Consider the following 16074-nt stretch of genomic DNA (forward strand, 5'->3'; position numbering starts at 1 on the left):
ACCATCTCCTCCTTAAAGGCCGCCCATTGTTCAATTACAGTTTTGCCTGCCAATCTTTGATTCCAATTTCCCCGGGCCAGATCTGTTCTCATCCCACTGAAATTGGCCCTCCTCCAATTGAGTATTTTTACTTTAGAGTGGTCCATTTCCTTTTCCATAGCTATTCTAAACCTTATGATACTATGATCGCTGTTCCCTAAATGTTCTCCCAGTGACACTTGCTCCACTGGACGGCCTCAATCCTCAGAACCAAATCCAGCAATGCCTCCTTCCTCGTTGGGCTGGAAATGTACTGGTCAAGGACACACTTCAAAAATTCCTCCCTCTTTTTGCACCTTATATTATTACTATCCCAGTTTATATTAGGATAGTTGAAGTCCCCCGTTATCACTACTCTGTGGCTTTTGCACCTCTCTGTAATTTCCCTGCAAATTTGCTCCTCTATATCCTTCGCACGAGTTGGTGACCTATAGAATATACCCATAGCGTAATGGCATCTCTATTGTTTCTTAACTCTAACCAAATAGATTCTGTCCTTGACCCCTCCAGGACATCATCTCTCTCCAGCATTGCAATATTCTCCTTAATCAATACTGCCACCTCCCCTCCTTTCTTTCCTTCCCTATCTTTCCTAAACACCTTGTATCCAGGAATATTTAGTACCCATGTAGTCATGAAGAACCGGAGATGCTATGTTGCAGCAAGATCTTCAGAAAACATCAAAAGCACGAACACCTCTCAAAAAGGCACAGAACATCAGCATGCCTTTGAACTTTTATACCTCAAAGTAACTCAATATATGTTAAATACCTCCAAGATATTTCTGAGACTTGATAAGGCACTATATAAATGTAAGTCTTTCCTGCTATGTCATAAGAGGAATAATTAGCTATTGATGAGGTTTGGAAGTCAGTAGGCAAACCTGATAACCTATATTTGAAAAAGAGCAACAAATCCGTCTCGGAAATACAACACACCAGCCAAATGTCACTATCAACAACAACTTGCATTTGTATAGCGCCTTTAATGTAGTAAAACATCCCAAGGCGCTTCACAGGAGTGTTATCAAACAAAATTTGATACCGAGCCACATAAAGAGCTTTTAGGACAGGTGACCAAAAGCTTGGTCAAAGGGGTAGGTTTTAAGGAGCGACTTAAAGGAGGAGAGGTAGAGAGGTGGAGAGGTTTAGGGAGGGAATTCCCAACCTTAAGGCCTAGGCAGCTGAAGGCATGGCCACCAATGGTGGAGCGATGAAAATCAGGAATGTGCAAGAGGCCAGAATTGGAAGACCGCAGAGGATGAGAATTTTCAAATCGAGGCCACTGTAGGTCAGCGAGTACAAGGACGATGGGTGAACGGGACTTGACGCGAGTTAGGACATGAGCAGCAGAATTTTGGATAAGCTCAAGTTTGCAGAGGGTGAAAAGGGGGAGGCCGGTCAGGAGAGCATTGGAATAGTTGAGTCTAGAGGTAACAAAGGCAGATAAAATAATGTAATGTATTCCAAAGGGATAGGCTAGAATCGGTAATTCAAATTTGATGGTTCTTTAGCCCAAAGCTCTGTGCCTTAAGTGCTAATTCATGGGATTCATCCGGTGTTTGGTAGCACTGGAGGGAGGTACCAATGTCTGCCATTTCACAGTCTCACACACTCTGCATCTGTCTGTATTTCTGTCTTTTACTCCCTCACAGGCATCTGTAGGAAAATTTGAGGTGTAAATTCTCAGAAATTATGACTCTGATATTTATGGGGATGACGTGGGGGAGACTAAAAGTGACCGAAGAACCCGGCAAGGCAAGGTACGCAGAAGTCCTGCCGAACTTAACGGAGGGAAAAGCAGTAGCAGGAGGCCGCAGCAGGGGACACTTGGGGATGGTCCCCGACAATCGAGAGAGGGGGAGGGTCGGTAATTGGGGTTTGGGGGGGCAAGAAGTCATCGGGACTGGGGGGGGGCGGGGGGAAGAGAAGAAATCACGATTGGAGGCGGGGGAGGCTGCGATCGGCAGAGGGAGGCCGCGATCGGCAGAGAGAGGCCAAAGGCTTCCTTGAGGGGTTGGGGGGAGCACTCCTGCTTCTCCTGGCCCACAAGGAGTGCTGGAAAAAGCAAATATCTTGTGGAGCCGACAGCTTCCATCTCCCTTTCACTGCTGAGTTTTCCGACCCCGAGGAAACCTGTGCAGCAATAGTCAATTTTAAATCGGGCTCCCAATTGCATTGTATGCGGAGGGTTGGAGTTGCATTTCGCACATTTGACGGTATAACCCCTTCGCCCCCGACCCTCTCCCGCCCGTCATGGGTGGGGGGTTAATATCGAGGCCTATGTTTTACCTCCGAATTGTGTGAGCCTTTTTTAAGTTGAAAGAACAAGGTTTCTTAAGTATAGTGATATCAAAGAGGCGAATGGCATGCTACTGAGAAAAACAAGTAACTTGCTGGTCTATATATGAGTAACAGAAAGGAAAGCTACAGTTTGTCTGGCTTTATTTCAGGTAAAATATCGAATCATCTAATCATTCAGCACAGGAGGCGGCCATTCGGCCCAGCTCTGTGAAAGAGTTATCCAATTAGTCCCATTCCCCTGCTCTTTCTCCATAGTCCTGCAAATTTTTCCCCTTCAAGTATTTATCCAATTCGCTTTTGAAAGTTATTACTGAATCTGCTTCCACCACCCTTTTAGGCAGTGCATTCCAGATCATAACAACTCGCTGCGTAAAACTTTTTTTCCTCACGTCACCTCTGATTCTTTTGTCAATCACCTTAAACCTGTGTCCTCTGGTTACTGACCCTTCTGCCACAGGAAACAGTTTCTTCTTATTTACTCTAGCATTACCCTTATAGGTAATTTAGATCAGCTGTAGATCATAGTTAAAATGTAAACACTAACTGAAGGAAAAAAATGAAATTTGGTTGTGTGGTGTATTTAGAATCATTTGGAAACAAAAAAAGTCAGAAATCCTGTGACAGGACAAAAAACAAGCAAGAAAATCCTACTGATCCTTGGTGGGATATTGTGCATATGCTCAGACTGCAACATCTCCCTAAAGTCAGCAAGACTAATAGCTCCAAATCAAAATATAAACTTCAAATCCAAGCTCTTGAGAGATACTGAGGGCTGCACATAAAAACATTAATAAAGCTACTCAAAGACAACTTTAAAAATAAGTTTAATGATATTATTGTGAAATATCAGTCATAGAATGTTGGCCAATATATCCCATTTAGTGATATTTATAGAGACCCATCCTGCTCCAAGTTGATAATGGATAGGTTTTCTGAATTTTGTTATTACGTCACTAATATATTGGAGGGAGAAGAAGCAGGTATCTGAAAAATCTGGCTTATCTGATCTATTAATCAAATATAAGGTATGCAATCAAATATTCTGAACTATGGTCCCAACTGGATGGTTTGAATATATCTAGTATTTAAATCATCCAATCAGGGTTCATAGTTCATATAAATGTTGAGACAAATGGTTTATTAGAGTTCTTTATCCAAGTGCTGAAGTTGTATTTCCCATTAAAAAAGGTCAGCAATTATACTATAAACATGTCAATTAATTCTTTTAGCTTTAAGACCTGGCTAAATATCTTCTTTGAAATAAGATCAATAGTTAAAACGGTAAGTATAGAGATGGTTAAATACTATATGGAACGCAATGCTTCCTAAGTTGCTGAGCATGTAGAAAGATGTTATGGAAGGTAGCCAAAGTTGAATAATATGTGTTATAAGGTTAGACAGATATTCTGATGTTTCACTCAATTATCGTGGGGACAAGGAGAAACTTGTAAAACTTTCCATCAGGAGATTAAACATGTTGGGTAAAGCCCATGATAGTGTAAAGTATGCGTGGTCTGTGAAAGATGCTGAAAGTGTACCATAAAAATGATTCAATCCTTTTATTGACTAGTCTAAATCTAATGATTTCATAACCAAACTTCTGGAACACATTTTCTGAGACACTTGTTACTTACTGTCTTCAGCAATGTGGGGGCTGTAATATATCTCTTAATGCCATGTTACATTCAGGGTTTTACACAACAGAAATCATACATGTGTCGTTCAAAACAAGGAAAGCAGTGAGTTTGTTGTGCTGCAAAATTACAACAAAATACGGTATTTTAATGCTCGTGGTACCCGGTTTATCACTAGTCTTCCATCATAACTTAAAGATGCAAACAACCATGGATCAGCTGAGGACCATTCCACCGCATAGACACTATCTTCATGTTCTTCATATGTGGCTATTATGCTGTCCTGTAGTGGTTCTTTCCTGTAAAGAAAAAAATCAGTTGGTAGCTAAATGCTTTTAGCACTTGGTAGATGTCTCCTTTCAGCTTAATGGAAAGTCCCTTCAACCTCAACGTATTACACTACATATTGCGTAAAAGATAGTGGCTTAATGCCTGTAGCCAAGACTAACAGGAGCACATCAAAAAAATGTACAGTTTGATATTGTAACAAGCGTACACAGTCAAAATTATTCAATTTCGCCCTTGGCACTCCAGCACAAATTCTTAAGCCCTTTTGTGCTCTCAGCATCCACCAAAGTCCATTTGGTGAAACATATGTCATCACTACCGCCATATGATACAAGTATTATTTGTACAAATACATCCCCAATTATTGTCCTCCCCACTCCTTTATATATATCATCTTAAAAGTCTTACAAACCTTATCTTTGACAAATCTTTGGTCATACTGGGCCAAACTTTCCCATTGTAAATTGCTATGCCATTTCCATTCTATTTTGCTACAGCAACTGTCACAAAATGTAGTTGCAGGCTCTGGCTAATAGATAGCTTTATGAAGCAAGTTTCTGAAATCTCTCTCACAATTCCATCATCATTTTGTATTTTTCATCCCATCTATTTTATTATTCAATGAGTATCTAATGAAGTATTCTTGAGATTTCAATAACTGTGCCTTTTACATAGAATAATGTTGCCTACATTGCTGCACTAGAGTCTTATGATGCTCCTCCAACAAGCATTATTGAAGAGTACAATTTATCCCTCCGTATTAACTTGCACATTCCCTCCTATATGCACAGATTTCCAATTTTGATCTTGTCCGCATTTAGCACCATTGAAATGCCACTTTGTACATTCAGGTCAATGCAGTTTGTTGTTTGGTTGTAGTCTCAGTCATTCACAAAAGTATTATGCTCCAGCCAAGCTGTTCCAGTACAGCTACAACCCAACAATGTGGAAAATTGCCCAGGTATGTCCTGTGCACAAAAAGCAGGACAAATCCAATCTGGCCAATTATCGCCCCATCAGTCTACTCTCAATCATCAGCAAAGTGATGGAAGGTGTCGTCGACAGTGCTATCAAGCCGCACTTACTCACCAATAACCTGCTCACCGATGCTCAGTTTGGGTTCCGCCAGGACCACTCGGCTCCAGACCTCATTACAGCCTTGGTCCAAACATGGACAAAAGAGCTGAATTCCAGAGGTGAGGTGAGTGTGACTACCCTTGACATCAAGGTAGCATTTGACCGAGTGTGGCACTAAGGAGCCCTAGAGCATCAGGGGGAAAACTCTCCAGTGGCTGGAGTCATACCTAGCACAAAGGAAGATGGTAGTGGTTGTTGGAGGCCAATCATCTCAGCCCCAGGATATTGCTGCAGGAGTTCCTCAGGGCAATATCCTAGACCCAACCATCTTCAGCTGCTTCAACAATGACCTTCCCTCCATCATATGGTCAGAAATGAGGATGTTCGCTGATGATTGCACAGTGTTCAGTTCCATTAGCCACCCCTCAGATAATGATGCAGTCCATGCCCGCATACAGCAAGACCTGGACAACATTCAGGCTTGGGCCGATAAGTGCCAAGTAACATTTGTGCCAAGCAATGACCATCTCCAACAAGAGAGAGTCTAACCACCTCCCCTTGACATTCAACAGCATTACCATTGCCGAATCATCCACCATCAACATCCTGGGGGTTACCATTGACCAGAAACATAACTGGACCAGCCACATAAATACTGTGGCTACAAGAGCAGGTAAGAGGCTGGGTATTCTGCAGCGAGTGACTCACCTCCTGACTCCCCAAAGCGTTTCCACCATCTACAAGGCACAAGTCAGGAGTGTGGTAAAATACTCTCCACTTGCCTGGATGAGTGCCGCTCCAACAACACTCGAGAAGCTCGACACCATCCCAGGACAAAGCAGCCTGCTTGACTGGCGCCCCATCCACCACCTAAACATTCACTCCCTTCACCACCGGCGCACTGTGGCTGCAGTGTGTACCATCCATAGGACACACTGCAACAACTCGCCAAGGCTTCTTTGACAGCACCTCCCAAACCCGCGACCTCCGCCACCTAGAAGGACAAGGGCAGCAGGCACCTGGGAACAACACCGCCTGCACGTTCCCCTCCAAGTCACACACCATCCCGACTTGGAAATATATCGCTGGTCCTTCATCGTCGCTGGGTCAAAATCCTGGAACTCCCTACCTAACAACAATGTGGGAGAACCTTCACCACACGGACTGCAGCGGTTCATGAAGGTGGCTCACCACCACCTTCTCAAGGGCAATTAGGGATGGGCAATAAATGTTGGCCTTGCCAGCGACGCCCACAAGCCATGAACGAATTTTAAAAAATTATTCAGGGAGCCCCTCAGTAGAGAAATAATCATTGGTCACATATTCTATCCTGACAAGAGCCGAGTAGCGTGGTTAGCTTTACTTTGTTTAAAATAAAGCTATTACCCCACTGAATTGCACAGGTCTAAAACACGCACACTAAATAAGCATATTCATTCAGGTAAACCCACTTTACTGCATACTTTCAGCTGCCTATTCATATGTATGCGGTCCAACATGGATCCAAATCTGACTCTTAGTTGCACAGACATGAATAGGCATATTGTGGCCAATCGCAAACTGAAAATATGTGCCTGCATTGGTAAAGTGTAGATCCACCTTTGTGCATTCTTGTACACAGGGAACAATATTGCAATATGGCTTCTTCCTGGTTTTATGGAGGACCTGTCCTTCTTTCTTAACTTCCATTCCAGTTCATTCAGTTTACATTGCACAGTTTTAACTCAAGGTATGGACTGTCTTGCTTCCCACTATCTTTTAGATGAGACATAAAACCGAGGCCCCGTCTGCCCTCTCCGGTGGATGTAAAAGATCCCATGGCACTATTACGAAGACGAGCAGGGGAATTCTCGCCGGTGTCCTCGCCAATGTTTATCCCTCTACGAACATCACTTTAAAAAAAAGATTATCTGATCATTATCTCATTGCTGTTTGCGGGACCTTGCCTTGCGCAAATTGGTTGCCGCGTTTCCTATATTACTAACAGTGACTACACTTCAAGAGTATTTCATTGGCTGTAAAGTGCTTTGGGATGTCATAAGGTCGTGAAAGGTGCTATATAAATGTCAGCCCTTTTTTCTTTCTTTTTATTGCTCACACATGTTGCTGATGGCAGAGTGCATTATCATCCTGAAATACCCATCACGTCAAGAGTGGAGGAGCAGTCATTTTGGCAGATAATGATCAAGCTGGATACGGGCAGTTAGAGTTCTTATATAATGGAGGGGAATCATAGAGTATCTTTTGGGTTCGGTATGCATGGTTAAAACTTTTAACATCTTTTTCTCTTTTCTCCTCCCACCCGGCTCCCATTAGTGTCCTGTAAAAAGATATTCGTTAATTTCTATTTGCATAGCAAAATAACTATTTGTCCTACTCCTTTGCAGATAAATCAAATTTGCAGTGCTGCCTTCTTTCTCTTCCTGTTAAGGCAATATTGACCAGTAGCACTTTCTGAAGACAGTAAGATCCAGCATTCTCAGTAACTCTTTACTGTCTCTGACTGTGTTAAAACATTTTATTATTAAAATCTTCACTTAATTGTAAAGAATTGAAGCTAACTGATTGGTTGGATTTTTCCATTTTAAGGTGAAAAGAAAGAAAATAAATATGCATTTTTCTAACAAATGAAAAAGCAAGTGATTATATAAATGTAATAATGGCACAGAAATTGCTTTAAAAAGAACGGTGAGTTCAACAGCGCTCCCCATTATTAGTGGCGAAATCGAGGAGCAAGGTCCAGTGTTCGCGCATGCGCAGTGAAACGTGGAAATCCGGAACTTACTCCTCCTGGTTCGCCGGCAATATGACAGCTTCGCATTAAAGGGATATCGCCGGCTGGAAACAATGGACCAGTGCCAACTTGCTCATCATCTCAGGTGGAAAGTAGCTAATATCGCCACAAAACAGATACGCTTAAAAATACCAGGTCCAAACTAAGTTTTAACAAGTCTTAATAACTGCCAAACAAATAAAAATTAACTTTTACAAATGCAAAGTCTCATTGCTTCTTACTTTAATAGTTTTTGGTCATTTAAAAAAAAATCAAAATTTTTTTTAACTTTTTCCTTCTGTCTCTTTTATTTAATTTGATTATTTCTTATCCTCTCGTTTTACACTATCTATAATTCTTTTTGCAAATGATTTCAGTGTTGTACCTTTCACTTCCTCGATTTTATATTCTAGCTTGCAGAAACTGTTTGCAGCTTGTCAAAAATGCTGCAATCTGATTGGTCAGGGGGAGAGATCGTTCCTTTCGCTTCTCCCATGGGTCCTAGCTTTGCTGGAGCTAACGCTGGGCTCTTCTCTGCATCCTATCAGAGCATGTGCCCACAGTTAGTGGGCACAAATCTATGGAGCGGCGAGCACTGTTGGTTTGCCGCTCGGAGCAATTTCTGGGCCATTATCATCTACAAACAGATATCTTTTGTTGAGAAACAAAATCAAGGCAGGTTCAGTCAAAAGACACATTAAAAATGAAGGACTTCTTGTCCTATCAAGTCAATTAATATTTCAGCTTTGGCTCTGAGTCAGAAGGGTAAAGGTTCAAGCCCCACTCCAGAGACTGAGCACATAATCTAGGGTGACATTTCAGTGTCGTACAGTGCTGCAATGGCTTTTAGGCCCCGTCTGCCTGCTCAGGTGAACATAAAAGATCCCATGGCACAATTCGAAGAGCAGGAGAGTTGTCGCAGTGTCCTGGCCAACATTTATCCGTCAACCAACATCACTAAAACAGATTATCCAGTCATTCGTTTCATTGCTGTTTGTGAGACCATGCATGCTTACATCACAACAGCGAGTACACTTCAAATGTACTTCATTGGCTTTGGGACATTCCACGGACATGAAAGAGGCTATTTAAATGGAAGTTCTTTCTTTCTTCCTTCTTAGTGTTTGGTTGCACTTCATAATTCCCTTTTTAATATTCTAAATTATCTTTAAAAATATTACTTTCAAATTATGAGACAAAAAGCAACTTTAAATAATAAGAAAAGAATACCAATACTGGAAATATATTTTTTAATAACAATAGCAGAAATTAGTGACTAGTTTTAAGTTTTTCAAAATTTAGACATTGCTCAATGAACATAATTATGAATTGCTGATAAAGAGTTAAATTTTGTATTATTACTATTTTTCTTTATAAAAATAAAGTATATAGGCAAAATCCTGTTCAGTGAAAACATTACTCTGTTAAATAATAAATGGCTTAATTAAATTTTAGTTGAAATTGTCACCTTTAAATATGTCATGTAGCTGTAACCATAGATGTCATCCTCAATGATCAGCAATAACCAAACTATTTACTATGACCAAAGAAAGCCATTTATTACCATGCAAAATATAAATTTTGTGATTTATTATTACAAATTCTAAATTATGCATGTATTTAATTGTCATTTAATATGCATCGGTTGAACCCATCAAGAATTGGTTCAAAAAAACCTTAAACACGAAGTACAATTCCCCATTCCCTACCTATAATGGTTCCTGCAAACTTATGAAAACCAATGATCACCTAATATACCATAGACACTGGTGACCCATTAGAAGCAATATTTATCCTAGATCTGGATCCAAATAAATAATTGTTTATGATGTTGGATGTGCCTGCTACACACATACATTCAGTAGGCCCTGTGTGTTTTCTGGTCACACTCTGGGCAAAAAGGCATTCTCAATGGTAACGGATGTGAAATGGGCATATTGTGGATTAATCCTTGATGCTGAAACGTCTTATCCAGGTGTGATCATGCTGGCAATGCCATGGATAAATTAATTTGTCCAGTGGTAGCAAGTCTTTGCCACGAAATATTTGCAGTTTTGTGCTATGGACTCACACCCATTAGGAACTGGGTTGAGGCTATCTCAACTCATCTCACATTCCTCTTACAGCAACAGATAGAAAAATCCGAGCTGAAGTCCAACACAAGTCCTAGAGATGAGAGGGCAGTGTTCTATGCACTAAACAGATCCTGGTTATCCTATCTTAAATATCTAAAGCTGATGTGGTGTGAGTTAATTGCTGCAGTACAGCATCAGAGTCCTATTTGTCTCACTTATTTTTTAATTAACTAAACATTTTTGTTAATGATATTTATTCAAAGGTATTCTACAGATAAGAATAATTGATGTAACAGTCAGTAAAGTTTAGATGTTCACTTATTAGGGGTAATTTTATGCTGCTCCATCCTGCCATGAAGGCTCATGACCACAGTAGCTGAGATAGAGCTGCAGCACTGTCGCCCCAATTTTCCGACTTGAACTTTCCACTAGCAAGGCTCTGCATTGGGGGTAGAGCCTGGTAAAATTACCCCATTGTTTTTAGAGTTACACTTTCCATTTTCCCCAAACTCTGACAGAGACATTCTCTTCTGTTCTTTCCTTTCCTCCCCTCCCCCACCCTCTCCCTGGCTCTGTACTTGTTTAAAAACTGTTAAATCTTCAACTTCTTCTAGTTGACAAAATGTTATGAACCTGAAACATTAACTCTGTTCCTTTCTCCACAGATGCTGCCTGACTTGCTGAGTATTTCCAGCATTTTCTGTTTTTATTTCTGATAGAAACATATTGGCCGAGAATTTGCTGGAGCAGGGCATCTCACGATGTGCCCTGTTAGTTAGACTTGGTCCTGCACCCTTCAGCTGAAAAACTTCTTTCCCACAAAGTTGCTGGAAGTACGAGCTGATAACGCACTTATAATGCGAGAGCAACAGGTCATTTGGGACCTTGGTCAATAATGGAACACAGAGTGTATCTCTTTAACCAATGAGATTTAAGGATTTAGAAATAAACAGAGGAAGGACTGAGAAGGAAGTGTAAATTAGAGTGGGTGAATTCAATGTCAAATCAGGTATAGAAAGAAAAATAGAAAAAAACAGAAAAACATTCAAAAATTTAAAGTCTGACATTTTAAAAATCTCCAACAACAATTTACATCCTGATGAAATGAGACTCCACACTTTTAATTGTTCACTTTCTAGGCAAGAGAAGTTGATTGGCAGTAATTAACAATTATCACGTTGTTAAAAAGGTACTTACGCTTTTAATTACTAGACTCAACTTTCTGTGGCAAGTTTAATGGGCAATTAATGTGCAAATGCATCAACTTCATGAAAATCACGGAGCAGTTAAGGGCAAGATGCTGTTTTTACAAAGCTAATGGTGGAGCAGCGCAAAGCGCCCAGCAACTTGTGGCAGTGCACAATTCACGGGGTATCTCTTCCTCGCCACAAGTTGCTGGTCAATTTGCATATTAATAACGGCTTGAGTTGTTCACACCCTGTTATTTTTTCAGTAAATTCTGAGCCATTATAAATCAAGCACAAAAAAACCTGCATACCAATTAAATGTTGTAATAATTTCCTCCTAGTTTCTATCTTAAAGTAACAGACTCAACGACAGTTTCTCCACGGGAGTCTTCACAAATACACAAGAGAATCAGGATTTGGCAGACTCTGAACTTCTCAAACTGAGCGTTAGATATTTGAAGAAAGCTTTAAAATTATACTTATATCCTGTTTTGATCACTGGAACTAAAACCAGTAATAATGCACAGATTGTTCTTCTTTATGGATCTATTATTATTATTTTATTATTTATTCTTGGGACGTAGGCAACACTGGCAAGGCAGAATTTATTACCCACCCTTGGTTGCAATGAGGGCATTAACAGTCAACCACATCATGTGGGACTGGAGTCACGTGTGGGCCAGACTGGCGAAGGGCGACAAGGGTTTCCAGTCCTGTATCATGGCCTCTAGGCTACCATACCCTTACGTTATTAGATCGTTAATATAGTTTATTAACACTGCTATAGAACTTCTCACATTGTCAATTGCTGCTGCGTTTGCAGAATTATAAGGACTGTGACTGGTTACGTACTTATCTTCATGGTGGTTGTCCTCTTGATCACTTAAATCATCATCATCCACTAGGTGGCCGAAGGGCTCTGACGAAATAGACACCATGTTGGAAAGAATGACTCTGCTGTCACTGCTGGCAGTCAACACCAACTGATCGTATGAATGATTGTATCGGACGCTCCATACCCTGTGTACAAAAAGAATAAAACATTCTCACCCCACAAATAGGATTTATAGTAAATACTGCCACTGAGTACTTTGATAAACAAAAAGGAAGGAGGGCTGCAGTATATCTGGATGTACCGTTTATTGATTGCACAACAGATTAATTATTTTGATCAAGGTTAGTTACTGTGGCCGAGAAATTTGTTTGCGCCGGAAACCAACACAAAGTAACCGGCGCGCCTGAAGACGTCAGCCAGAGGCTTGCACCAAATTGGGCCTCAGGCCTGATTACCAAAAAAAGGGAGGGGGTGGACACCAATCCGTCATCCAGATGTAGCTCGCCAGGTGGGCCCTTCGCAAAATCGGCCAGCTCAGGCAGCGAGCTAGCTCGCAGGTAGGTTCTGGGAAAGGAGGCAAGCAGGAGGGGGGAGGGCGAGTCCGGGCCGGCAGCAGCCCACAGTACTGTTGTGGAGCACGAGGAGTACTCCTGCTCTTCCTGTCTCTACATTGAAATAGGTTTTTAAAAAAATTACTTATCTTTCCGTCGGTGGCCACTTTCTGCCAAATTTGGAAACGGGGTCCTAAAACTGGCGTCTCAGGCAGGCGCCCTGGACACTCGGAAGTCGCTGGCTTCTAGTTTGGCAGCTTGCACACTTTGGGGGTGGGGTTGGGAAATCAGGCACGAGATACTGCCACTCGAAAATCACCTCGCAAACGCTTATTTAGCACTCAGCAGGCCAATTTCATCTTTCCATATTATTAAAAGTTTTGTGTCCATGCGTCAATAATATTGTACATTGCAGAGTTCCCACAATGTTGCTTATTGATCCATGCTAAGCATATATTACGACAGAAAAGTCATCTCCTCACAATAAATTCGACAAGAACTTACAAGGCAGCCATTTAAAAAAAAACTCTGCTCATCCTTTCCATTATTTATTACCTGGCTTCCCTATTATTTGAATTTTAACTTCTGCTCATAGCTTACTGTTTTAAAATTAATTTTAATGTTTTTTTTAAATACTAGTAGATCGGCCATTGCATTGCTCATCTGCCATTGGGACTTGGAGTGTGGGTTCTAATCTTTACCTAAGTCCCTTTCCAATCTAAATGTGACAACCATTCACCCATTATTGTAATACAGAAAATTTATTGAAACAATATATCAAATGACTTTCACACAATAAAGATAAATGGGTCATGATTTTTACTCTGAGCCGGGTACCCCACGCGTCCGCAGATTTTTGCGTGGGCAACCCGAAAGCCAATTGAGTACGTTGCAATCTGCAATTGCAACTCAACTGAAGGTGAGCATTTGAGCTTCTGGGTTTCCCAGGTGCCAGACAGCCAGATTGACAGGCTGGCTGCCTGTCGGCTGTGAAAGGAGCTGCAAATCAGAGAGGGACACGGGAGGGAGAGATCGATCATCAGCACTGCAAAAAATCGGAGGGTGAGGGTGGGAGGGGGTAACGTGGACAGCATCGGGGGGTCCAGCCAGCAGTGGGGGTCGAGGTCGGGGGGGGGTCAGCCAGCATCGGAGATCGGGGGGTCAGTCAGCATAAGGGATCAGGGGGGTCAGCCAGCATAGGAGGGGTGGGTCAGCCGATCGCAAGGGTCTTGTCAGCCAGGTGAGCTTGTTGGGCCTGGATGAAGCACTCCGGCTCCTCCTGGCCCACAGGCAGTGCAATAAAGGCACTCACCTCATGGACCCGGCTCTTCCCACCTGCTTTCACCTGACATGAATCGAAAGCAATGGGAAACCCGAACAGGTAAATTTAAATTAATTTAAGTTTTACAATACACAAAATATTAAGTACCTCAAGTATTTCAATGAGTACACTGCCCTTTTAAGCATCGGCCCACCTGCTTTAAGTGGGAGCAGGACTTGTCTGCTGTGGACACGTAAACAAACCTGCCTGGGTTGAACCCAGAAGTGGGCGTGTTGGAACCGGGATGTGGTCCCGCTCCAAATATCTACTATTTTAAACACAGGTAAGATAATTATTTGGCTTCAAAAATGTTCAAAAATAAATCAGTTGAATTAACACGACACGAGGAAAGACACACTCTCCATCTCTGACCCTGCCGATCCCAGTCTCTCTCATCGCTGTTTCTGTGCCCCCAGTCTCTATCGCTCTCTATTTAATGCACTTTTTAAACACATAGGCCCTGACTTTGTTGCAGGCGGGTTCCTTCTGTGCAAGGGGCCAGGATGAACAACAAGCTCGCATGGTGAGGGAAAGAAAGAAAGAAAGAAAATTCAATCAATGGGGTGGTTAGTGGTTTTCCCCCAGGTACAGCCAATGCCATATGCAATTAGTTGCTGGGACGTAAACTGTACTGATGCAGGTAGCTATCATCTGACTTTTCCTTCTCTCCATCAAGGATGGTGCCTAACTGGTAATATCTCCAGTGCATCAACACGCTATGCTATCAGGCTGTGTTAATACATTTTTTCTAAAAGTAACATTATTTCTTTATATTGTAAAATACACTGCTTGTGACTTGGAAGTTAAATCAGGTACAGCAAACTTAATTAATTCAGAATAATATTTCACCTGTCTAAACCTTGTACACATTGGGTGCTGATGTTTTTTAATGCCTATCCAAAAGGAAGTCAAAAATACAAAATGTTGAATAGCATCCTAAAAAGTTCTTTTAGTTTAAAAAAAAATTAATATAAGTTTGACATTAAATATCCAAAACTACATCAAATGAAAAGTTCGGGGTAATTCTGCAATTCAGTGCTCCCAGTAGGGAGCGACACTCGCAGTGATTGCATCTCAGGAATTAATGGATGGAAAATCATGGGCTGTGTCCCTATGATTCTCTCCCTGCTGGGTGCGTCAGATCATGGAGTCACCCTGTAGTGCACATTATGACATGTATCTTTTTATGCATTACGTAAAATAAAAAATACATTTCTTTTTAGTTTTATTTAACCCATAATGCTTTAACAGTAAATGTGGAAGTCAGATTGTTCACAAATGTAGTTTTTAGTGCTGTAATCATGTCTGAGTACTGGCCGATGATTGACGGAGGGCATCACAGTCGAGACTGACCATGACCTCATCTAATGCGTAAAGACAGACACGCACACACTTTCTATCAGGAGTTACTAGGTAACAATCACGAGCGGTAGCCTGGGCTCACTGTTGTCCCTTGTTAGCTCACAGATGCTGAGTTCATTGTAGCAGTTCTATCACTACCTTGGTTGTTATCAGTAATTTCAGAATGCACTAGAGATCAAACCTGGAACATTCCTGGGCTGTAGAGCTCAGTACATCAGTACATTTACCCACTGAGACATCAAGGGGACTTATTGTTTTTGAAAAAGTGTAGCCTTCAAAGATAAGTGGAAAATGTAACTCTTTAGTCAGATACATGTGTATTTGTATACTATTATCCTGTATTTGGACCCAAAATATAAACTGTCACAAATTACCAAGAGTCAAAGAACTGATGGTGACCAATTTTAGAAGCTACTCAGAATTGTCGATACACTATTGACCAAACAGTGACAGAATTAGGACTTGTATGCCATTCAGATCAGAATCCCAGCAAACTCATCAAAATAAATTTTAATAGATAACAAAAAAAAGTCTAAAAGCTATAGCATGAATACTGGACTCCCAACCATGCGACACAAATTATAATCCCAGTCTCAAATAACATTCATGTGTCTCTAATGAGAGAGTGT

General features: G+C 41.3%; 1 protein-coding gene across 1 annotated transcript in view; it reads right to left on the minus strand.

Moving 5' to 3' along the window:
• Positions 1-3149: 3149 nt before the first annotated feature.
• Positions 3150-16074, minus strand: part of eipr1 (EARP complex and GARP complex interacting protein 1) — a 96142-nt gene continuing 83217 nt past the window's right edge. The window contains exons 8-9 of the mRNA XM_067984207.1: positions 12229-12396; positions 3150-4275 (exon numbers count right to left, since the gene is read on the minus strand). Coding sequence (XP_067840308.1) covers positions 4104-4275; positions 12229-12396 — 340 coding nt within the window. The 3' untranslated portion in view covers positions 3150-4103. The remainder of the gene's footprint in view (positions 4276-12228; positions 12397-16074) is intronic.

Source organism: Heptranchias perlo, chromosome 5 (assembly GCF_035084215.1).
Source record: "Heptranchias perlo isolate sHepPer1 chromosome 5, sHepPer1.hap1, whole genome shotgun sequence".
NCBI lineage: Eukaryota > Metazoa > Chordata > Chondrichthyes > Hexanchiformes > Hexanchidae > Heptranchias > Heptranchias perlo.